The sequence below is a fragment of the Trematomus bernacchii genome, unplaced genomic scaffold (assembly GCF_902827165.1).
Source record: "Trematomus bernacchii unplaced genomic scaffold, fTreBer1.1, whole genome shotgun sequence".
Classification (NCBI taxonomy): Eukaryota; Metazoa; Chordata; class Actinopteri; order Perciformes; family Nototheniidae; genus Trematomus; species Trematomus bernacchii.
The window spans coordinates 2,556,512-2,580,622 of NW_022987641.1; the positions used below are offsets into that span (position 1 = coordinate 2,556,512).

Genomic DNA, 24,111 nt, shown 5'->3' on the forward strand with positions numbered 1-24,111 from the left:
TTTTAATGTTGTTCCACAGTGAGCTAGTATTTATAAAACCTTTTACAGTCCCAATACAGCTTGAAATCATAGCGGGATATATGAGCAGTGGACATATTGAAATATTATGATTGAAATTTTTATTAATGCGGTATTTACATGAAAGTCCTGAGAGACTACACATTACTTCACTGAAACCCCACATAAAAGATGTATAACGGAGAAAGAATAAATAACATATCTGCATATCACAAAATCTGCAATGTTTTCTTCTTTCCAGTGTCCCTTCAGGCAATAAACAGCACACTATCAAATCCAAACAAGGCTAGATTCACCCTCACCCTGCTCCCCCGGGTCCCCTGGCATGCCTTGGATCTCAATACTCTCTGGTGATAAATAATTTAAATATTCAAATCTGCGCCAACCACTCATCTCCCTCCCTTTTCCTGCCCGGCACTGCTGATCTGTAGGATGAAGAGAGAGCATGAGCCATGAGGGTGTTTTGGGAAAGTACTAGTGTGTGTGTGTGTGTGTGTGTGTGTGTGTGTGTGCTACATGCAAGGTGTCCCTCTTTGTGTTTGTGAGTGTGTGCATGTGTGTGTGTGACAGCAGAGCCTGTGCTGACGGCTTCATTGAGTCGTGTCGCTGCAGCGGTGCAGATAGAGTGGTCTCCCGTAGTGATTGCTCTTACAGAGGGGGGTCTTTTGTATTCAGCCGCCGTATGTGGGGCAGGCAGGCGGGCTGCGCTCTATTCACAATCCTCAAAGTACAGGACGGGTTCGCTCTTTTCAATTTTCTCCTTTTTTTTTGTGGGGGGAGGTAAAATCGAAGGGATTTCTATTCAAGGCTGAAAAGAAACTTCTTTTTTTTTTTTGGTCCATTTGTAATAGGGTGAGGTCTTCTTTCACCTGTCCACTGCTTTCAGTGAGGAGAAAATTGGCCGTCTTTCAGTGTTGGAGTATGTTTCTTTTCAATATGCAAATGAAGCACTCCACCTCCTCCCCAACGGTGATCTCACCACTTTGCTTTTTCATGTGCTGTGGCTGCCTCAAGACACACACTAGGTCTAGGCCTTCTTTCTTTTAGGGACAGTAGGCAAATATACATCGAATGGGGCCGAAAGAGGTGTTTTCTTTTACATTACATTACATTACGTTTTCTTTTAAAGATGATTTAGTTTGGGTGGAAAGGAAATCACTGCATCTCCCATTAATACAGCTAAGGTGGAGCAGAATCTACTGTCAGATATTCCAACCCTTTGTGCAGCAGCAATACAAAGAGTTGACACACCCTAATCTGTCTGGATACTCTTGTAACTAAATAGTACAGTCTCAAGTTAATGAAAGGCACAGATTCTCAATTTTGCCCTTCTTAGAGTCATGGAACTTTTTCAGTATTTTCAATCTGTCACCAACAATTGCTCTTAATCAACATGCATGTTAGAGCTACTCCTGTTAATTTTTTTTATTTAGTTTCCCTTCTGTAAATCTTCTTTATATTAAAAGGTGGATTGGATTTCTGTTGAAATGCATTGCATGTATCCTTGCAGTGTTACAAACTCCTTGAATGCATTTTCACCATAGAGCATTTCCAAAGCCAATTTGGTTTGTCTATACACAACTCATATCCACAGATAAGCATAACCTATTTACTGAACATGTGTTCATGTAAGCTATATTCATTATTCTAAACAACTAATTTCCAACCAATATCAATATTTATCATGGATATGCAGACTGCATCCTACAAAAAGACGTTTCTGTAATTGCGTCCTTGTAAAATTCAGTTTACAGATATCAGTGTATGTACAAACATACTGCAATACACAAACGTAAATCACTCTATGTGGTCTGACTCAATAAACCTACCTTTCCTTTAAATGTTTGTGTGTGCTCTAATAAAATAGCACTCATGTTAACTGCATTGCAAAACTCTGCACTTGAGTCCATCTCAAATATTTAGCCTGTCCGTTGGCTGCCTCTAATAAACATCATTAGTGTAAACTGCCTTCACTTAACGTCATCAGGAGCGGCTGAATCACAACCTGATGTAGCAGAGTGCATCCTCCTGCTCCCTGACAGCAGTAATAACACGGATTAGCCAATCATCACGACAGTCATTTTTGTATCTTCCATTTGCTACCATTATGTATTTATTTCTACCCACCAACTCCATCCTTTCTTGATTAAAAGTACATGTGAAGTTAATAAGATTTCATCCCTCCATTTTATCTCCCTCATTTGTCATCATTACTTTTATCGCTGCCTTTTTCCTTTTTATCTTCTGCTCTCCCTTCATAATGTAACTCATCTGAACTGGTCTTCTCTGGAACCCAGCTCTTTTCAGTGCCTCTTGTCCAAGATCTATTAGATTTCCATCTCCTCACTGAGCAATCTGAGTGCTAATTACGCACACAGGCAGGCCTATTCACACAATGCTAATGTCGGGCTGACGCACGCTGAAGTAAACACAACACTGATGCTGTTGGCTTTGTGCGCCAGTAACAGGAACGCAGATGATTACGAAAAATCCTCCGTACTGGAGAAGCATAAACAATCAGAGCAGCGCAGTGGAAAATGTGTTGAGGTGTTGCCACCAAACAGCGCTATGATTAAGGAACTGCCACCTATATAAACAAGTGAAATCTGCCTGGATCACAGTGTATTGACACCCATTTTGTACTGAAATAGTGAAAACAACAAGACTCACAAATGTCTTCTCAAGAACAGACTTAAAGGGCCATACACCTTAACTGCAATGTCTCCAGTTTGATTAACTCTACAGTTACTATCAATATAATGTATTGCAAAATGAAAAAGGTAAAATAGATCAAGTGAAGTCAATTTTAGGTATAAGAACACCACATTTGATTTGGCCTCAGCCTCTCCAAAGCAAGGATTCAGTATTTGTTTTGGGGTCTTATATCATTGAAAAGTTAATATATTTGATTTATGTTGGACAAAACATTGGACATTTGATGACTCTACTCTAGGCTTTAGAAAATGTGATTGGTTCTAATGAGGTTTTCCATAAGAATTGGCAACCCTTCATTGGTTATGCAAAAATATATTATTTTAAAGGCTTTGTCAGACACTTTGTCATAACATTGGCCAATATTTTCTTCCCATTTACTTCCATTCTACGCATGTGAAGGAGTGAATAATACAGTTGCTTCTGGTTGCTAAACAACCACCATGAGTTTAACTGTGGTTGGCTTCGATTGGCCAAGCGGCAGCCTCAACCAATAGGAAAAATGTGTCTGTTTTAAACTCACTCATGGTTGTTTGCCTGCATTAATAACGTTTTCAATGACTCTTCTTGTTTAACTCAGGAACAAACATCCAAGACCGACTATTTAATCCATCATCATCGTTATGATTCTGTCTTTGCATAGTGATAGGGGGCAGTGTATTCGAGAGATGGAGCCAGAGTGTGTGTGTGGTTGAGTGTCAGGGTCCAGATCACCTCTGTCTAAATCCAATGCCAACAGGATTAGAAAGAGTGCATTGAGTTCCTGAGACATGCACCGGGGTCGGGGGTCAAGAGTAATCTGATTTAAAGGTGGTGTGTATATGCGCTCAGGGCTCCACACTCACGCTGCACATCTACACCGACAAAGTACGTAATCCATATGAAGCAGTGTTCTGACTAATTCCATGTGGTGTTGGAGTTTGAAGGAAAACAATGTTCATGGCTTTGTTCCCAGTGAACGCCACAGCTGGTTGAGGATAAAAAAATCCCATACATTACAGCTCAATGGTCACTGCAGTGGGGAGCGTATTGTATTGCACCACATGAGGCGGCTGAACACGTGGAGATCTGATCTTTTTTTAATCTTAAAGTACCTAACCATCCATCACGGCGCAAAAAGCGTGAAGACGTTACACTCGGCTTGAGTGATTCATTCATTGGCTGATTTTCAGCTGCTATAATCCTTCCATTATGTAGCCACAGAATGACAGCGGGCGATGAGGAGATGATGAGGAAGATGAAAGAGTAAGATGAGCTCTGGCTGCAGGATCTTATATCCTCATCAGTATTCGTCCTACCTTAATAAAGATTTGATTTCCATTTCTCCTCACTAAATAGCTCTGCTGCGGACAAAGACATTACAAGACGTTAATAAAATATTTCCTTTTCTTTGTTTCTGTTTAGTTTGTATATCTGTAGACAGAAAGGGACAGGAAGTGAGCAGTAAGGGTGTGTTCAAACATCACACGTCAGCGACACATGCGGGAGAACAATACCCGACCAGAAGTGGCACCGCTGCATTCCCACACTCCCTCCCACGCCAAACTGGCACGAATATGGGAGGAGAGGAAAATCCATAAATGCCCAGATAGCATTCATAAAACTCTCTCATACTGCTAGTGGCCTATTGGGGAAAGATTTATCCTCCGCCTTGCAGAAGCTCTTCCCTTTCCTAGTGCTTAAAATGAAATTTGACATCGATTTGACAGATTTAATGCCCAGCAGGTGCAAATACTGTTTATTTTCCATTATTTGAACTGCTGCTGGATAGTGTTCAACAGAGCTTGGCACTGGCGACTTAGAAAAAGGACAAAACCTGCATAATTTTCATCTTTTTATACATGTATTTCTGAGAATAAACCTGAGACAAAGGATGCAAGCTACTTTGTATTCAAGGCACTAACCTACATTTTATCTCTCCTGCACAGTTCACTGGATCTTTCTTTTCATTGATTAAAAATAGCCCATCCTGCAGCTCCCAGCCTTTTCCCCAAGGGTGCAGAATAACCAGCCAGAAGTTTGAGGAAATAAAAAGGCCAGTCAAATAACTTACTTTTAACACTTCAAGCAAAGAGTTGAACACAACAAGAACGACAAAAAAATGCATATATTTATTTCTTGCGAAAAAGCATGCCGCTAACATGGCATTGATTAACATTTGTATATGTAGCTCACAGATCCACAGGCCACATTTTTCAACTTGATAAAACATGGTTAGATTCCACACACGTCAACGGTTGGCTTAAGTCCAACTAAGTAATATAAGAAGAACACACTTATAGAATAGTTGCTACTCATCACCGGAGTCCAGCTGTTTCAGCTTCATCATTACGCACAGCCCAGCAGCCGACTCATACCTGATTAAGATAAAGTCTCCTCTACATCCTCCGTCTGTCCCAGCAACCAATCAGGAGAAACGGATTTCTTCCGGGTGCTTCAAAGAGGCTGAAACAGTCAGGAAGTTGGCTGTTTCTCTTCTGTCAGGCCAAGGACTCGCTTTCATGTCCCCTGTAAAGCCGGTTTCCTGATCGGCAGAACAACAAGCTCCAAATAAGCCAAGGTCAAGTTCAACTCATTGTACTTGACCTAAATAATATAGAGCATGACTTGAAGATACTAGTTGATAAGTACAAAATATGTGTGTCTGTTTTGATTTTCCAGTGCAGATCAAACAATGTCTCGCACACAAGCTGTTGTTAGGAGATTGGAGCCAGTTGGACGCCAAAACAATCAGTAAATGAAGAGTGGTGACGCAGTGCCGTGATTTGAATTTGTAAATATTGTTGACTCGCATCTCTGTACTTCCAAATATCCTGACAGCTGCAAATACATATTTTAAATCTAAAAAAGGCAAGGTTCAACTTCTACAAACATTTAAAAAAAACATGACAGCATATCAATTTGCAAGTTTATGTTGTCAAGTACAAACGAAAGGCTTGTGCTGAAGTTTCAACAAAGAAAAGCAATCATTTATTGATTGGTTCAAGTCTGAGATGCAAATGAATTGTATTCTATGCCCATTGATGACCGATTATAACCAAGTAACCTCATTATGCAAAGCAAAATGTATAAACTGTTGTAAAATGATAAATTGAATACTTAACATTTTTGGAAATAAACGTATTTGCTTTCTGAGCAAAAATGATGGATACCAGTTGTATGTCTCACTTTAGTATAAAGCAAGAGCAGGGAAGCAAATTAGCCAAGCTTAAAAAGGCTAAAAGCAGTTACCCTGTCCAAAGTTCACAAATAAACCTAACGACAACTCTAAGCTCAGTATTTAAGAAATGTTTAATCCGTGTACGAACAGAAAGGCACAAACAAATAGTTAGCTTTTGGCCAGGATATACTTTCTGCCTGCTACTAGTCTTTATGCTAAGGTAAGCCAACATCCTTTTCGCTCTTGTTCTTTACTTAGAAAAACTGTAACTTTCATAATGAGCAATTCAATATTGTTTCTGATCAACTCGTATTAAACATGATTTATTGCCTAGTGTGGAAACAAGTTCAATCTCATTAGAGTACATTTTACACAGATATTTCCTAATACACTCAATTTCTTTGTGGTTAGACATTATGAACCCAATCATTGAGAGTGCAACTCCTTCATCTATTTTTCAGCAGATTGATTGCTCAGTCCTTATCTCCATCTAAGTGATTGATTGATCACTTCCCATTAGCTGGTAGCACAAAATAGAGGTGATCTTACAACAATGCCGCCACTTCAGCTGAGAGGAAGGCCCAGGCCACCTCACGTCCCCTGAGTGATGGTGTCAATAAAAGGCTGTGATGGATCCTCTGCCCACAGCAGGTGGGGACGCTATAGGAAATCAATGGCTAATAAAACTAATGCTCTGCTCCCCTCAGGACAGAAATATATCAGAGGCAGTGAAAAGAAAGACAGAGTTGGGATTCGAGGGGTTGAAAACTCACGCCGTAAAAAAGCAGCAGAATTGATTCAATTTTTAAATGTTTAAAGGTCACCTATTATGCAAAATCCACTTTTTCATGTCTTTTAAATATGCGTCCCCTCTGTGTAAAGAGTTTCTGAAAATTTCAGGAAAAAAGATTCTCTCTCTTTTTGTCCTGATCCATTTATATAAAACATGTCTGAAAATGAGCTGATCAGATGTTGGCCACTTTATGATGTCATAACGATTTTTTGGCTTTTGTAACCATTAGCCAATAACCAACCAAGGTAACCCCCCCCCCACCCCCCCCCCCCCCCTTATCACCTGAATCTCCTCCTAGAGCACCATTGTGTTCTTTTTAACCAAATATCTCTCAGAGGGGCGTGGGGAGAGGCTCCTTATTTTCATCTAAAGTAACGGACAGAGAATCAGCACTTTGGAAACAGGGCTGAAACAGAGGGGATTATGGGTAATGCTGCAATGATCTGTTTGGTATTTGGAGCCAAACACTTCAGAGACATGTTTTGTATATAGCTGAGACCTATAATATATTGATGAAAAACAGTATTATAGGGGACCTTTAACATGGAAACTTAGTGTACATTTGCAGATTCACAAGAGGTCTGTGCAGCAAATGTGCAGTATTCATACTATTAAAAAAAGACATATGTATGAGAGTGCAAGATAATTGGAAAACAATTGAGACTCAGGTTTGGGGGACTTTAATTTTCAGTTCAACAGCTAATTATAGTTTCACAACTCCATGAACACCCCTAAGACCACCAGGAACGTCTTTGAAAAAAGGCTCCAATAAACAAGTTTTGTTTCTGCCTTTCACATTAAGATAGGAGCTTTTACTGTAGAATTCATAGGTATCTAAAAAAAAAGTTGCACCTAATAAATATGCCATATGCCTACAGTATGGTAACGTGCCCAACAGCATTCATAGTGAGAAACACATTTAAATGAGCCAATATCCAGGAGCACTTGATGCTTAGAGTTTTATATGCTTTCCTACACATCCAGCTCTTATCACGGTAACAGAGGCCAACTTTTACACCATCCATCCACACCCCACCAGTGGGATCCAGAAAGGAAAACAACCTCCAGCATGTTACGAGAAAACAAATGTGCAGCCAATCAGTCTGTCCAAATTCTGCATCCAGTGCGGTCCCGACGTTTGATTACAGTGTCTGCCTGCAGACGGGTAATTAGGGTGGGCTCCCCGAGTCGCCTGCATCCACAGTGATAAATGTGACGCTTGATTAAAAACGGATTGAGTGCTGTTCTCCGTCTCTGCCAGACAATACATAAATCACAGCTGTGTGCAGGCTGATGAGGATTTAAAATGCCAGACAGATGTTGCTCATACAACATTGTTGCATCTCCAGAAATGTATGCAAATTTATGACATTTTTCTGGGGGTCTTAATGGGGATTTTAGCAACAGGACTGTTACTTTATATTTAAATGTCCACCTTCAATTTGAATGAGGGGAAATTTAATATTGAATATGTATTTAACTGGTGGAAATCCAGTTGACTTTTTCTGGACGCATTTAGTGCTTATTTCAGATTCATAAACTGTGATGCATATGTTTTACATTTAGAAAATTGGAGACTTGAATAAAATAGATGACAGTAAATTGTAGGCAGTTACATGCTTTTAATTGAAAACTAATTCTGTATTACCACATTTATTTAATCCTTTTCCTGTCAGATTATTCTCCTGAGTGTTGCACCTTCAGTAGCGTGACTATTTCTCTATCACCATTATGTGACAAGACAACTCCTATTCCCTTTTCCCTCACCTCCTTAATTCATCACCTTCTGCTTCCACAATCAATTCCTTTGGCCTAGTTCCAGAGAAGCAGCAGGTGTTGGCACAGTGACCTATATAAACGTGCCCCTCCAGTCACCGACACTCATCATTATGGAAGCCCCACTTGCCCACCTGAATTGAAAGGGGGGACACCGAGCGAAAACACGTTGTCTGGCATTGATTCTTCTCTACAGGGAATTGAGGGAAAGGTTGATGGGTCGTGGGGAGTCACGGCTCAGAAAGGACGGCCAATATAATAATTTGTATGCACATATGTTCCGATTTACTAACACACTTACAGAGCACCAGGTGTGCCCACAGTGCATTGACAATACCCACCGATACTCTCTCCAGAGTGTTGCCGGCCTACTTGCTTCAATGGAATCAAAAGCATGGCAGACCTTGGCAATGTCCAGCTGGGGTTCTCGCCAAGGAAAGAGAGTTCTTTCTCTCTATTCTGCACCAAAAATCTGTTTATAAGACTCTGCAAACCATTGAAACTTCAAGTACTTTTAAGTTCCCCTGACCCTAGTTTTTCTATAAAAGTAGCACACAGGATTAATTAGTAAAGAGTACTTTTGCTGAAGGGTAATGTATATGAGGAGTTTATATTGTTGTCTGTTCTGCGGGAGACAAACTTCTGTTCAGACTTCGGTGCTCCTTGAGAAAGCAGATCATTTCATATCTTCTGCAGAGATTATAATCAGGAGAACTTTAATTGCTGATGACAATTCATCGAGCCAGTGGAGGATCTGAATTCTGCCGCACGGCCAAGGGAGCAGCTGGAGAAACAAAGCTGCATTCTGTTCCTGCTTGAAAGCCTTCTGTCTCTGATTAGGAAAAGAATACTTTAATTCTCCTCCAAAATTGGTTTGTAATCTGATCAGAAATTAAAAAATGCAGCTACTATGAGAATGTTGAGGATTTGTGCCTGGATGTAAAGAACGAGTTCAGAAAAAGACTGCAGTGTCACACTCAGGAAGAGCGAAGCCTATAGCTTTCAATGGTCACATTCAAATGAAGCATTGGTAATGGCCCAGTATGCTGCACTAACAGGCTGTCCAGCACTGTAACCAATCCAGAATAGGCCCTCCTTTCTTCTGCCGTGACCAGTTGTCACATTCCAGCATTAGCCAGAGAGAAACTGTAGCAATAGAGGGGTACCACAAGGGCCAACCCAAACCAAATCAGTCTTCTTTTCAAGGATCCGTGCTAATTATCTCAGATCTTTTCAAGTCTGATCTGTGATCTGTTCAACACGGCTGGTACAACGAAACCATTTGCCTGAACTCAACTCTCACATTGGAACCAATGAAGTCAAACCCCATCCATTTGACCCTTAACTTAGGACAAAGCAAAAGACAACTAAAGTGGTTTAAAGGTAGTTTAACTCGAGCATCGTTTTCACTCAGCTCTGAAAAAACCTTAAAGGTCCCATGTCATGCTTTTCCGGTTATTACCCGTCCCCTTGTGTGTTATGAAGGTTTTTATGCATGTAAACGGTCTGCAGAGTCAAAAACCCTCAAAGTACACCCTGTAGCGAGTAAAACTCTAACACAGTCTATGCTGCCTCAAAACGCCTCGTTGGAGATTTCTCATTTTCCATTCTTTACTTCCTGGGTACTGTGACGTGTGAATACCCAGAGGCCGCAGACCCATTCTCACAGCGTTATAAACCTTTTTCTTACTCAATATTAAGCCACACTTATTGTTTTTACTTCGGCTGTGAGTGTTTGTGTGTGCTCAGGATGAGTTTAGCTTGTTCTCGCAGTATCGCCGACTCGGAAGCCTGTCCGCTCCTCGCAGCAACGAGCCTCGCAACGTCCCGACCAATCAGAGCACACTGGGCTCACAGGGAGGGGGGGGGGCAGGAGCTCCAACAAGCCGTTTAGGGCAGAGAGTGAATACCGGTGAATACACATACTTTACAGAGATGCTGTATGAGAAACCAATGTGAGTTTGGAAAATTGCACAGTATAAATCTATTTTAGTATACCTCAACAATGGAATTATGGTCAGTAGAAATGGCCATGACATGGGACCTTTAACAATTCTAATTCTGTCAATGGTACAAAAGCAAGCGCAAATTGATATAGCTTATGAATTATGAGACCAACAGCAGCTAGTGAAATAATAAAATATGTTAGATGCAATTCCCTGGAGGAGGTTTAATATAATCCAAGTTTGTCATGCTATCAGCAGGGGTTCCGAAATATATGGCACTGTTTAAATGCGGCAGGAAACTCCATAATAAAAACTATAAAACGCATTGTGTAGCATCATAAAAGTATTATATTCCCCTCTAAGAAGGACTGATGTCATGCTAGTGCTAAAACTTCATGACTTTTTTATGTTTTACAAATGATTGTAGCAAAGTAATTCTTATTTTATATATTCCTAGAAAACACTGATGGGAAGAATATTTCCTCTACAATAAAACAAGGATGGACATTAAACTGGAAAGGAAAGATTCAACAGACAGTTAGCTTAGCATAGACTACCAGAACACTGCAACCTCACTGATTAGAAGGACAGTGTGTATTATTAAAGGGAATCTATTAACAGGACTGCAATATAATAGGTCATCTCTCCAATAAAAAATAGCCCAATTTTCACGTCACATGCCTGTGTGAAACAGGGAAAAAGAGTGCAATTTACGGACATCATCTTTCCTGTCTGCAACAGGGACGTCACATGGTCTGTTTCTTGTGCTGATAACAATATCAGTGAGTACATGCTGGGGAAAAAAACAGGGAGGCCACAGACTGTAGATTAAATCTTCAAGTCAGCAGCCTCGGTAATGGATTGACTGGATGTGGTATCACGGTAATGAGTGAGCCTCGGAGGGAAAATGTCTGTGGGGATTTTTAGATGAAATGCACCCAGCTTGGTGGATGAGCTGGCACTGTCGCTCTCAGTGGTGACCTTTAATATGTCTCGCCATGTCTACAGAGCGAGATACAAATCTACACGCAGGACGGCCTTTGTGTGTTTCCTCAGCTCAAATTCACATGAAAAAGAATGTCTGATTGCCTAGGTTGCAGAATTTATTTTAGGCGGGAGGGCAACCAATCAAAGTATTGACATAATCCAAGCTCTCTGTTGCGTATTTCTCAAAATGAAAGTGAAAATGCACCACAGAGCTCCAATACACTGGCCACGTTCTTATCAAAAGAGAATCATGAATAATTCAGTGACCTTTAGTACAATCCTGGATTAAAAGATGAAAATAATAAATTGAAAGTGTGAGTGGGGTGCTATATTTCACCTCGAAATACATCAAAAATAAATTACAGTGTTGTCATAGCTCATCATGAAAGTCCTATAACCCCAGCCTCTCCCAGTCCATTGATCCATGAATATCAAAACGATGGAAAAAGACAAATTACATTCTGTAGAAAGATAAATATTGTGGCTGGTTAATCTCAGTCTGACTGAGACAGGAAAACAGCTATTATTAAATGCAGATTCCTCCCATTTATCAAGGCTGACTTCCATTGCTTACAGTCAGCACTGTTATTTTTACTTAAACAGTGATTCACCTTATCTCCAGCAAGCTACTGAGACTAACTGCAGAAATGAGATCAGTTCCCCTCGGTCGGATGGATGAGCGGACTATTGAGCATAAATGGGAAGGCCATCAGAATCGGAAAATTGGCTTTAATGTTTCCTGACCTTGCCTAGATAATGAAAGAGGAGAGTTAAATTGAAGGATGGTGTGCTTTACGGTTCTAAACACAGAATAATTACCTTGCTACTGAGCCAAACCTGAATGAATTGGTGCGTTGCAATTTGGCTGGAAATGATACAAAACCAAAGTCTAGGGCTTTATGAAGAAGCAGGAAATCCCAGTTCCAAGCTTCGTATCCACTTCCTTCTGTTTCCAACGGTCATCATCATCTCCTTTCATAGCACAACTCGTGTCATCTCTTCTCTAAATAGCCTATTGTGCTACAATGAGCCTCCAAACAACACAGCAGCCCTGAGACCTCCACACTTCCTCTATCTGTATTATCTAAAGTAGCCAACGACCTGCTGATGGCAGCCGACTCTGGGTCACCCAGCATCCTGGTCCTACTTGACCTGAGTGCAGCTTTTGACACAGTGGACCATACCATCCTCCTCCACCGCCTCTGCTCCTCACTTACAAAGCCCTGAATGGACAAAGCCCAAAATACCTCTGTGACCTCATCCGTACACAGACATCTACCCGCTCTCTCCGCTCCAGCCACGCTCCTCTTCTTTAAATCCCCCGCACACGTCTCCGAACAATGGGAAACCGAGCCTTCTGCTCATTCGCCCCTCGCCTCTGGAACTCCCTTCTTTCGGCAGGCCTTCCAATAAACTTTGAGCATGGTACACCTGGAGTACTGCCATTTTTATCGCTATCTCCGACTTTTATTTTATTTATTTATTTTATTTTATTTTATTTTATTTTTTATTTTTTAATCTCTCAAATGTTATCAGTGTCCTTTGTTGTGAAGCGCTTCGAGATTTGTCTTGGCAGATGAGAAGCGCTATATAAATTAAATGTATTATTATTTATTATTATCTAGTGAAGTTCTGCTCTTTTAAGCGCTCATCAGGAGGAAACAGGAAAGGGAGAAAGGCTATCGCTCCGCAGAATAAATCATGTGGATGTGACTGAAATATGTACATAAGTATCCCTTCTAAACATTTATGTGTTCACAGAATCAAACAATTTATGTTTTTAAAGAAATGTTAACCTTTATAATACATTTGATTCATGTACAAATGAATATATAAATCATACGTTTACAGACAAATTCCTGCATACCCATCTTAAATCCCTCTCAACCCTTTCATGTTGACCCTACAGGTTATATTTCGGCAAATGTCTCCGATATCGTGCTACAAAAACATTGAAGGTAAACAAATACTAACTGTAGCACACTAGACCCCCAGAGCTTCCAGTGTAATCACTTTACTTCTACATCTCAATACCAAACACTATAACTGTGCCCTTGAGTAAAGGTAACAGGGCTGTTATCTGATCCCTTCTGAGTCTTAAATCCCTAAAGCCCTCACACCAACTTTTCTCAATCTCCCCCTCTCAGGTTTTTACGATGTGAGAAGCACAAACCGATTTTCCCCCACACAACGTCAGCCCTGTTCTGACCCAGAAAGTTTTATGCATATTAGTATATTTTACAAGAGTTAGCATGGAGTAGCCATGCGTGAAAAGGGAAAAGAGCGTGTGCAGGGCTCAGCTAAGGTTCAGTGCCACGGTTGCCAAGCTAATGAATTTGTTGGCTTTGTGAAGCTACTGCTACTTATTTTATAATTAGGCACAGCAGTGTCACTGTCATGCGGAGAACAATGGGACTTTCATCACAGCTTGCATTGAACAATTTTACCTCATCACAAAAATCTGATTTGGGAACCCAAATATCTCACTTTATCCTCAGGAGCCATTTCTTGCTACTCAGCTTAATGAATGACACTTGGTGGGTGGTTATTCTTTGGGTTATAAAAATAGCAGGCACATAAAAAAACTCGACTCATCTAAAGTAGTTTTAAAGAACTACTACTGTAGCTAGTAGTAAGGGCTATATTTGCAACAATTTGAATATGATAAGCATTAGCAAGATTAAAGGAACTGCTCAATATGTTGGGAATCAAGGTCAATTCCTTTTTGGCCTTTTGTTTTATCAGTTTACTAAGGCAAACAGAAAACCATTAGATATATACGTTTCATTTAAAATGTAATTTATGAACTGATCTAAGGAATTAGAAATCTGATTCTGTATTGCTATATTATTGATGACTAAATGTATGGAATCTGACAATCATCAAGTTAGTTTTAATATTCTGAAATGACCTATCAACCATTGTGTGTAGAGCTTTTTTTACCTGCTGAATTAGATTAAAAAAAGAAAAACAAGCAGGCAGAAGAAAAAAAGTGTTTTGGCAACACTGGCTCCATCTCCACGTTCATTTACACCTTTAACTACTGACAGCTTCACAATTACCAGGGAAATGTGTCAGTGCACGTGAAAAACACCAACCCCTTCACATTTCGCAAATCTGAAGAGCTGGTTGATGAAAGTGAGAGCTCACTTCAGAGTCAGAACTGATATGAGCAGTAGTGAAATGTGAGCGCTTTGTCAAATGCAGCTGCAAAAAACCCTCGTTTGATTTTCTGTTCTGACAGCTGTTCTTGGCTGCGGACAAAAAAAAACTCCACACTCGCTGAAAGGTGATACTCAATGGCTATTGATTACAAAAGGTAGAAAGAGTAACTGCTTGCGATTTGTGCGATCCCCGGCTTGGGTTTGGTTTTGTATTTCGCAACAACTGCTTTAAGTTGCTTTAGAGTCCACCTTCTACAAGTGTAATCTAACGCCACAAAAAGGAGCTTTGCTTACAAAGTGAGTTTAGTGCATTGGGGTAGAAATTCAACCCCATGCTGCTGAACAGTGATGAAGGCTCTCAGTTAGTGAGGAGCATGATGAACACGCCTCAGTTGGCCAGATAAGAAACTCAGTTCTCACTCCTTTATCTTTGGTTTGTGGTTGTCATCCTCCCAAATCCAGCATGGATGTTGCATGACAAATCTACGGCTTTGGCATGTATATTTTTGGCAAAATTGCGAGGCGTGTTGTCCTTGGATACCAGTGTTTTGGGATGCACATATGGTATACAGTGAGGGTCGTGGGACTGAGGTTTGGCGGTCCTGTCCTGGCAGACGGGCGGGTCGACTGCGGCATGAGAAGCTCACGGGGCAGCCAAGGGTTAGCAGCGGCCTCAAACAGTATCATGCATCGCTGCCTGGGACCTAATGGGAGGAGGAACAACCTAAAAATAAACAAACCCAACTCTTCTTGGAGTCTAAGTGGTTCCAAAAGCAAGCGTGGTATTATGTATTAAGATTATTAAGCCCGTCATGTATGCTAGCTTTGTGAAGAGAACAGAGGATTTAAACAAAGCGGAAACAAACAGTTGTGTATCATATTTGATTTCAGGACCTCTTGGTCTTGAAAATGTCCCAAAACGTGGTGATGGGATAACAATTTCCCAAACCCCAAGGTTACATTTTCTATTTTTTATATACTTTAACGAATAGTCAATTACCAGAATCCTTGTCATTACTTTATATCAACAACTCACAATTTAGTCGCCCTAATAAATGATGGTGTCATCTGTGTCGGCAATTCACAATACCACTTACCAGGCCTTGCTATATCTTAAATTAGTAATGGAATGGAAAATACTATGATAATCCGACTGTTGCAAAAATGTCAAAATGAAGGAAAATTTGAGATTTAGATTTACCCTAAATCTTGAGGAAAATAAATCTACCTTGTGCGGGCCTTAATACCTTTTATTATGAAGAACACGCTATACAAGCCTCTCTATTTGCCAGACTGTTGTTTGTCCTGCCCTTTTAAGCAAAGTAAATGCTGGAGCACATCCCAGTGCAAGAAGACAGGATTTAATGTTTCATCTGTCTTCAGCAGATGTGCTGCCATTTCTTTGCTTAAACCACTTAATTATAAACCCAAAGGGAGATTGTCATTCACCCAACTCAACACGTTGGGTTCAAGCCTTCATTTGTGGCTTTAAAGCAGATTCAAAGCCACAACATCTGCAGAGTTGACCACTAAGTTCTTTCATGACTAAAATCTGCTAGTAATCAAAGTGAGATTCTTTAGGAAGGCGGGAGTTCCTATTGTTTGACGAATAATCGATCCCTCCACCACCAAATCTAAGGAGACTAGCAAAAAACAGACATCAACAAAACAAGTGAAAAACATGTAAATGCTTGAATTCATTGGGATAGTTTATAAGACGTTTTTCACCACCAAACCACACTCTTAATACGGTTAGCCTGTTTCTCTTCGAAAGAGAGGATCCATTATACGCAAATCTGGTTAAAAGCCTCAAAACCATCTTAAATTACTGTTCACACTTTTTCATCACTTTCACTCACCACATTGCTGACTTTAATTTTCCACGTGTCTTAAGGCGGTGTTACTCATCTCAAAAACGCTAACAGTAGAAATTCCTCCTGTCAGACACTTTTTCATATCTTAGAGCACTACGTTGAAAAGATTTCTCTCACTCATTTTATAAGCCTACATCTTCCATCAATATTGATCTGCTCCGAGCACATACTGTAACTTAAACAGCCTGAACACAACTAGGGGACATGTTTTAGATCATTATTCCACTGGAGGCACCCAGATTCATTGCAACATTTACCACTGTGGACTGTAACCCATCAAACTGAGCCTTGGGACCGCCATTTATAAAAGATAACAATTATAACCACTTATAGCAAACAGAGAGGATTTAGGGATGACGTGGGTCCTTTTGTTGGAACTCAATTAAAAACGTGTGTCACACATAGAAACTTTAAATGTAATAAATTAAGTTAAAGGCCAGTTACAAAGAAATCTGCAGATAAACTAATGAAATCTAACCTCTTGCTGAAACTGAATTTACTGCTTCTCTTATCTCAGTATAATAAGTACGTATTCCTGACAAAACAATGGTCCTTATTAACTGAGCATACTTCCACTTATTACTATCTACATATTATAGATTTATACAATGGACAACAGGCAGTTGCATGAACGAAAAAAGTGGAAGCAAAACAGTTCTCCCTATGGATTCAGTTTTATATGTAAAAGTGTTCCAGGGAGTTTACAAATGCGTGCACCATTAACATGCGTACAGGCAAACCAGCATTTCAAATCAAGCACTATGGTTTGAACTGAGATGAAAGGGCACTTTTTAAAGACAATCCCATATTGATGTATTTATCGGTCAACCTCAGAAACCGAGCTAGAAAAGTAACAGATGTTGAAATGGACAGACTTGGATATTCTGTCTTCCTTTGGCGCTTCTCTCCTGTCACAGCTCTGTATCACCTCAGAGTTATTTGTGTGGCATGTTTAATCGTTTAAACCTTGTGCAGTTTCAACCCGAAGGATTTTTCAAATAGAGAATAAAACTGAAATTAGAAAGCGGAATGTAAGTAAGTAAAATCCAAACCTAACCAAATGCCACCAAACCTAACAAAATGAAAGTGTTTCGCCATTTAGAAACAAAGGGGAAAGATGTTTTCACTTCAATCCCACTGGGGACCGTAATGCATTTCCAGAGAGACCGTAACGTGATTATGGTCACAAATGCTTTCGGAAACACGACTCTAAATGCTGAAAGCCACTTAGGATGCATTTAATTTCCTAATGTTGCTTTCATTATCTCTTGTCCTTCAGTCTGAATGTCCTAGTCTTCTTAGGAAAGACATATTTTACCGGGTCGATTCGTCAAAAGGTGTTGGAAACCAATATCATTAAAATGTCAGCATCATGCGAAGCCTCATTTGTTAACCTGTCAAAAGTCTTGATGATCAGTATTCAAAGGAGAGCCCAAAGGTCAAAGTAAATATATTCCCCAAGCTATGGCCAAAACTCTCAAGCAATCAATCTTACAAGCCTGTACAAACATGAAGATATCAGCACCATGATAGGTTGTTTAAAATATGATTCTACAAACTAGCCTGCCTTTACAATTGGCTTAACACCAGAACCTGTAAACCAGCATATCATCTCTCAATTATTTCCAGAATCAAAGAATCGGCCTTGCTTAAATCTTCACCCAGCGCCAGTAAAACGTAGCCAAGTTTTTCATTGGGATACTTCTGCTGGGAACTTAGCAGTGCGCAGGAAAAACACTAGACATGATTGGAAAAGCAGAAACCGTCCAGAACGTCCCGACAAGTTGGAGTGCCTTGAATTATCTGTGCCGCCATCTCATCGTCGATTTTAAGCACTGCATGTGACATGAATTTGATTATAGGGTAAATGTCAGATAAGATCGTCCCAGCTCAAAACGAGGCATTTTAAAGAGACAAATGTAGAAGAACAAATTTGCCATGACAATCTTTTTAGAGCACTCCAGACCAGAATGATTAGTGGAACGCTCCTCCGATTCAATCTTTCTCTCGCCTTAACCTTTAGCTCATAACTCTGCTCTGATCCCTGAGGGATGAGACCAGGACCACGCGACTCTTGACCCCGAGAGAGGACAGCGTTTGATGAACGACCGGGGAAGGTCAGACCCCTGATTGGTATTCAACCTCCTCCATCTGAGACCGCTGAACCAAAACGCCAGAGTGTGTCCCCAGGAGCGTAAATTACCATGGTGACTTTGATAGATCCACAACACTGGCGGATACTGAACTTTCACTGACGGGATGGAGTGCGAGCGTAGGCAGGGGCAGAGCCGCTGGTAATCTGTCACCCAGGGGCTTTTTTGACAACCTCGCAGTGTCACGGTCTCATGTACGCTCGGGGTTGATGGATGAATAACCCCGCTGGACGCTCCACAGGATACTTGGCAAGGTGTGATGGAACTGGAGCTCATTTCTACCACCACCCTATGTTTCTGCATTATGTCTCCTCCTTCACCTCCACGCACACTCTGTCTTGCTTATGCATAACACACAGAGGGGTCACTGGTGGTGCTGAAAAGTAAAGTGGGGGGATCTCTGACCTTTAAGGGGTGTCTGGAGATGCTTACCAGACAGCAACAACTGAGAATGAATAAGGGAGGCGAGCTGTGCAGTGTCCAGTGTTTTAATCCACAGAATATCTACACATACCTTGCATATCACAGATTTCAACATGTGGACGAATAATTAATATCGGTTTTGACAGAACTGTTGCAGGAGCCAGAAACTACCTGTCCAGTTCCACAGCTGTGGTGCTGAACTTTAACATTATTATTCTCAAGAGCTAAAATGTGTGGCACTCGTTTTTTGTGGATATGAAAGAACTTAAGGCCAGGAATATGATTAAAGCATTCTTTTGAGATTAATCTATATCGGTGTTTCTTAACTTTCTGGTTCAGTTACATTTCATTGTTGATATTCAACACAGGCAAAAAATGAAAGCTAAATCAGGAAATGAGTATTACTTTGTGTAAGAAAAATCCATGAACCTAAACGATGAGTTGTAGGGCAGAAATGATCATTGATTGACTATTGATTGCTGACACAGCTTTTCTCAGTTTGATATCATTGTAAACGGAATGTCTTCTCTGTCTGTGGGTCAGACAAAGCAAGACATTTGAAGTAGTCACCTTGGAAACAGATTATCCACTAAATGACTTATCGAATAAAAATCTAAAATAATGTGCAAATTAATTATGGATGCCTTTCAGATTTGTCTTGGAAATCTAGTTGCTCCTGACCCCAGATATAACCACTGGTTAATCTTACTCATGTATATTTGTATTAATAGCCAGGATATTGCTTATTATACTGTATTCAAGACGTATTAAGAGGCATAAACACTTGTACCTAAAATGAAACAGGCTTTTGTAAGTGAACGTTTCTTATGCTGGTCTTTGTTTTCAACTGTGCAGTACATGAGGTCAGCAGAGTGTTGCCCAGAATTAGGCCTGTCACGATAATTTATTTTGTTGGAAGATACATTTTCCCGGGAATTATTGCGATAAACGATAATATTGTCGGCACCGTTGTAAGACCATTTTAGACCACTGACATAATGATAATTTATAATAATAATTCAAGTACATCCTTTCAAACAGAACTTTTTATTGAACATTCAACATTGCAAATGAAATGTGAAATAATATTCAAATATATAAATTATATAAAATAAATAAAACAAATACATTTAAAGGTGGGGTAGGTAATTTTGGAGAAACCGGCTCGAGTGCGCTAGAATTTGAAAATACAGCCGGAAAAAATCTGCCACTTCCTTACAGAGCCCCTCCTCCAACACACACGAACACGCACATGACCAATGAGGGCACGAGATAAGTTTGTGCACAGATGGAAGGCTGACAGGCAGGTAGGCCATCCAGTTATTTTAGCCGGGCCGGCTAAAATGATTGGTCGTGCTTTTTACAGTATTACGAATTACGGATTTTTTGTCAAAGCACTTAAGATATTCATTGCTATCGGGATGTTAAGAGCATTCCATGGAATATAACAAAAAGTGCATCTCGAGCCAGTTTCTCAAACTTACCTACCCCACCTTTAATTATAACAAATTAATTAAAATCACACACAACCAAAACAATCAATTAAATAGACGCTGGAAAACTCTCATATATATATATATATAAATAAATAAATAAATATGAGCACACATTGTCTCACAAGCAAAAAAAACCTCCTTAAAACAACAGTCAAGTGTACAGTCCACTGTCCATGCAAAGACCCAGATGCCTCAAAAGGCCATATCCAAATCTGTATTTCAAAGATTTCGAGCAAGGAACACCAACATGTTTGCATTGTCGGGCAAATGCATCTTTGATTGTAAACTGTCGGGAAGGTGGGGGCTCTCCATCTCCAGCTGCCGTGTTTGCTACCAGCTGGGAAAACGGAATGGGTAGGTTGTGTTTCAGGTGCAGTTTAAGGTTGGTCGTATTGCTAGCTTTTGTTGCTACCTTTTTAAAACAAATGCGACACACCGCCCGGCTCATTCAAGTCCGTAGGTTCGCCTCGTTGATTTGGCTTAAATCCTAAATATTCCCACACCGGAGATGTGGTATTAGGTTTTGCAACCACTTCCATTTAACTTCAAATTCCCCTCGAGTAAGTCACACGTTGTCTCCTGCTTGTCTCTATATTATTAATTTGGCTGCTACACTGCTGCACGCGGAGTGTCCTGACCTGGCTGTGTCATGGGCTGTGTGTGAAAATGGCGAAAATGCTGGTCACATCCTTATGTAAACAAACACGCATGTAAACGGCAATTTATCGAGCTCAGAAAAGTTATCGAGTCCATTTTTATTTATCGTACGATAAGTCAATGTATTGATTATCGCGACAGGCCTACCCAGAATGCCCCTGCAAACAGAGGAGTGCTGACATGTTTATTCAGCTGTTTGCAAAATGAAACTCCCGGTTTAAATTAGCTTTAATTCCCCCAGGGTTCTGGGCGTTGTTATAGCAGGCATGTGTGCTTCATCACAACACAAAGAGCATCTGCAGCACTGAGCGAGGCTGCTGTCAGGACACACCGTGTTCAACTTCACCTCTGTGGACATGGACCATGTGGAGGGCGCTTTATATCACGTTTCCACACAAAATAACCTCTAAGCATGTCCCTGAACGCTACATGCACAACTTCAGGGACAAGGCGATTAAGAGCAGAGGTGGAAGAGGTACAGATGTGTTACTTAAGTAAAGGTAGAAATACTAGTGTCAGAATACGTTGTTACAGGAAAAAGTCCTGCATACAAAATCTTACTTGAGTAGGAGTACAAAGGTATTGCATCAAAATAAGTAACAAAATTAAAAGGTACTTATTGTGCGTAGTGTTCCATTTAAGAATCATACATATTACTTATCTGGATTATTATCATCCAAGCGTGTGTTCATCACTGCTGGTAAAGGTGGAGCTAAATTTACTTTATATAGTACTACTGGATATATTCTAATTATATATCAAAGTGTATGTATTAGTTTGTTTATATTTGGTATTAGCTTATAATCATGATCTGGAAAGTAACTAATTTTGTCAAATACATTTAGTGGAGTAAAGGAAATATCAGCTTCCAAAATGTGGTGGAGTAGAAGTATAAAGTAGCATAACATAAAAATACTTAAGTAAAGTACGTGTACCCGAAGAGGTGGAAGAAGTACTTGTACTCAAGTAAAAGTAGAAGTAACAAGTAAAGTTTACTTATAACTTACTTATAACAGAGTATAGGAATACTCTGGTATAAGTAAACTGGAATACTCTGTTATAAGTAAACTTCCTGCATTGCAAAGTAAAAATTAAGTAAATAAAGTATTAGCAGCATCAAAATATACTTAAAGTACCAAAATGTGTCATTCTGCAGATTGGCCCATTTCAGAATAATATATATGATATGTTTTATAATTATTGATCATCAAAGTGTTATCAAAGCTGGTAAAGGTGCAGCTAGTTTTAATGACTTTGTATACTGCAGGGTAGCTTGTGAATTTACTCCAGGTGGAACAAAAGTCTGATTTAAGACTTGATTATATTTCACATCATTAATCCAAATCTGCTAAATAAATGTAATGGAGTAAAAGTACACGATTCACCTCTGGATAGTAGTGAAATAGAAGTGCAAAGCAGCAACACATTGTTACTTTACAGCACTGAAATTCCCTGAATGAATGATGTTACCCTTTCAACTTCAGGGACAAGACGATTAAGAGCAATATTAACTTCATAATAAACAGGAATCCAAGTTATAGGAGCACGATTCCAGCCATGTTCTGGTTCTATTACTACAATTGCACGCATGTCTCAGTACTAACCCTTCCTATCCCTACCGTCCTGCTTTTAACTACATCCTTAGAATAATCAGTGATTTATGACAGGGACAAAAGCACATGCAGACATGCGAGCAGGCGGACCCCCACCCCCGCTCCCGCGCGGAGCTTACAGAGGGAGATGACAAGTGGAGGGTCTGATGGGGGTTGGGGGGGGGGGTCGATGGCAACGGTGAAACCTACCTGTCATCGTAGCAGAAATCAGCGTCCAGCGTGTTCAGATAGAGACCCAAAGCCACGGCGGTGCACAGCAGCTCCGTGATCATCTCTCCAGACCGAAGTGGGAGAGGAGCTGCCTTATGAAATGACTGAAATCGGGTCCTCCCCCCCACCCCCTTCTCTGTTATTGTGATCTCAATGGAGCCGCTCGCATGGCATTTCCCCGTGGCACGCAAAGTGTGTCAAAGTTAGCCATATTCCCTGTGAGCCATGGCACTGAGAGCCGGGTGAGAGGTGCCGGGAGGGGACGCTACAGCCGGGTCTGGCTCCTCGCTGTCCGCATTCTGTGCTGCGGTGTTCCGCTGTGAGCATCTCTCCGCCTCAGCAGTGGAGAGAGCCGAGCCGAGAGACGCATGGGGTTTTCAGAGAGGCTGCGCATGCGCACTGCTCTCTGCACTGGAGGAACAAATGTAGGCAGTGATGGAGGAAAGTGATGGTGTATGCATCGCTGACGACTACTGTAGGGAGTAACTAAATACATTTACTCAAGTACTGTATTTATATTCAATGTTGAGGTACTTTACTTGAGTATTTGGTACTTTGTATATTATACTTCACAATTCTGAGGTAAATATGTCCGTATTTCACATCATCGTAATGGGGTAGAAGTACAAAGCAGTAGAGTATGTAACTCAAAATTGTACTTAAGTAGAGTACTCGAGTACATTTACTTAGTTACTTTACACCACTGATAATGATACCTTTTATAGTGTTTTATTTTTTAGGTTTTATTAATACATTGACATGAACAAAATGGTCACTTTATGTAGATCTTAAGTTACAATCAAAGAAATGTCTTGGTCATAAACAAAAAATAACTAAACCATTAATGATTTAAAGAGTAAAACATATTATTTACCTTAACTGAAATATAAAAATATTCACAATGTCTAAATTTGTGTACAAATTATGACAGTACACATGAGGAAATCGTAGCCTATAAAACATAGGATTATTGTACACCTTTTGTAGGGCACATGGGAAAATGCTTTCTAATTCTAACCCTATCTTACAGACAATAATGACCTCCGATAGAAGATAAATATTTGATGACTGGTTCAGTAATAAACTCTCACTCTGAATACCTATATAAAATATTGTGTTAGTACATTTA

The 24,111-nt window shown here is 40.2% G+C and overlaps 1 protein-coding gene across 1 annotated transcript in view; it reads right to left on the reverse strand.

Moving 5' to 3' along the window:
- The window catches only part of tmtc2a (transmembrane O-mannosyltransferase targeting cadherins 2a), a 57,353-nt gene extending 34,050 nt beyond the window's left edge, over window positions 1-23,303 (reverse strand). Inside the window, exon 1 of the mRNA XM_034133252.1 lies at window positions 22,962-23,303. Within this exon, the coding sequence (XP_033989143.1) occupies window positions 22,962-23,044 (83 nt within the window). The 5' untranslated portion in view covers window positions 23,045-23,303. The remainder of the gene's footprint in view (window positions 1-22,961) is intronic.
- Between the last annotated feature and the right edge of the window lie 808 nt (window positions 23,304-24,111).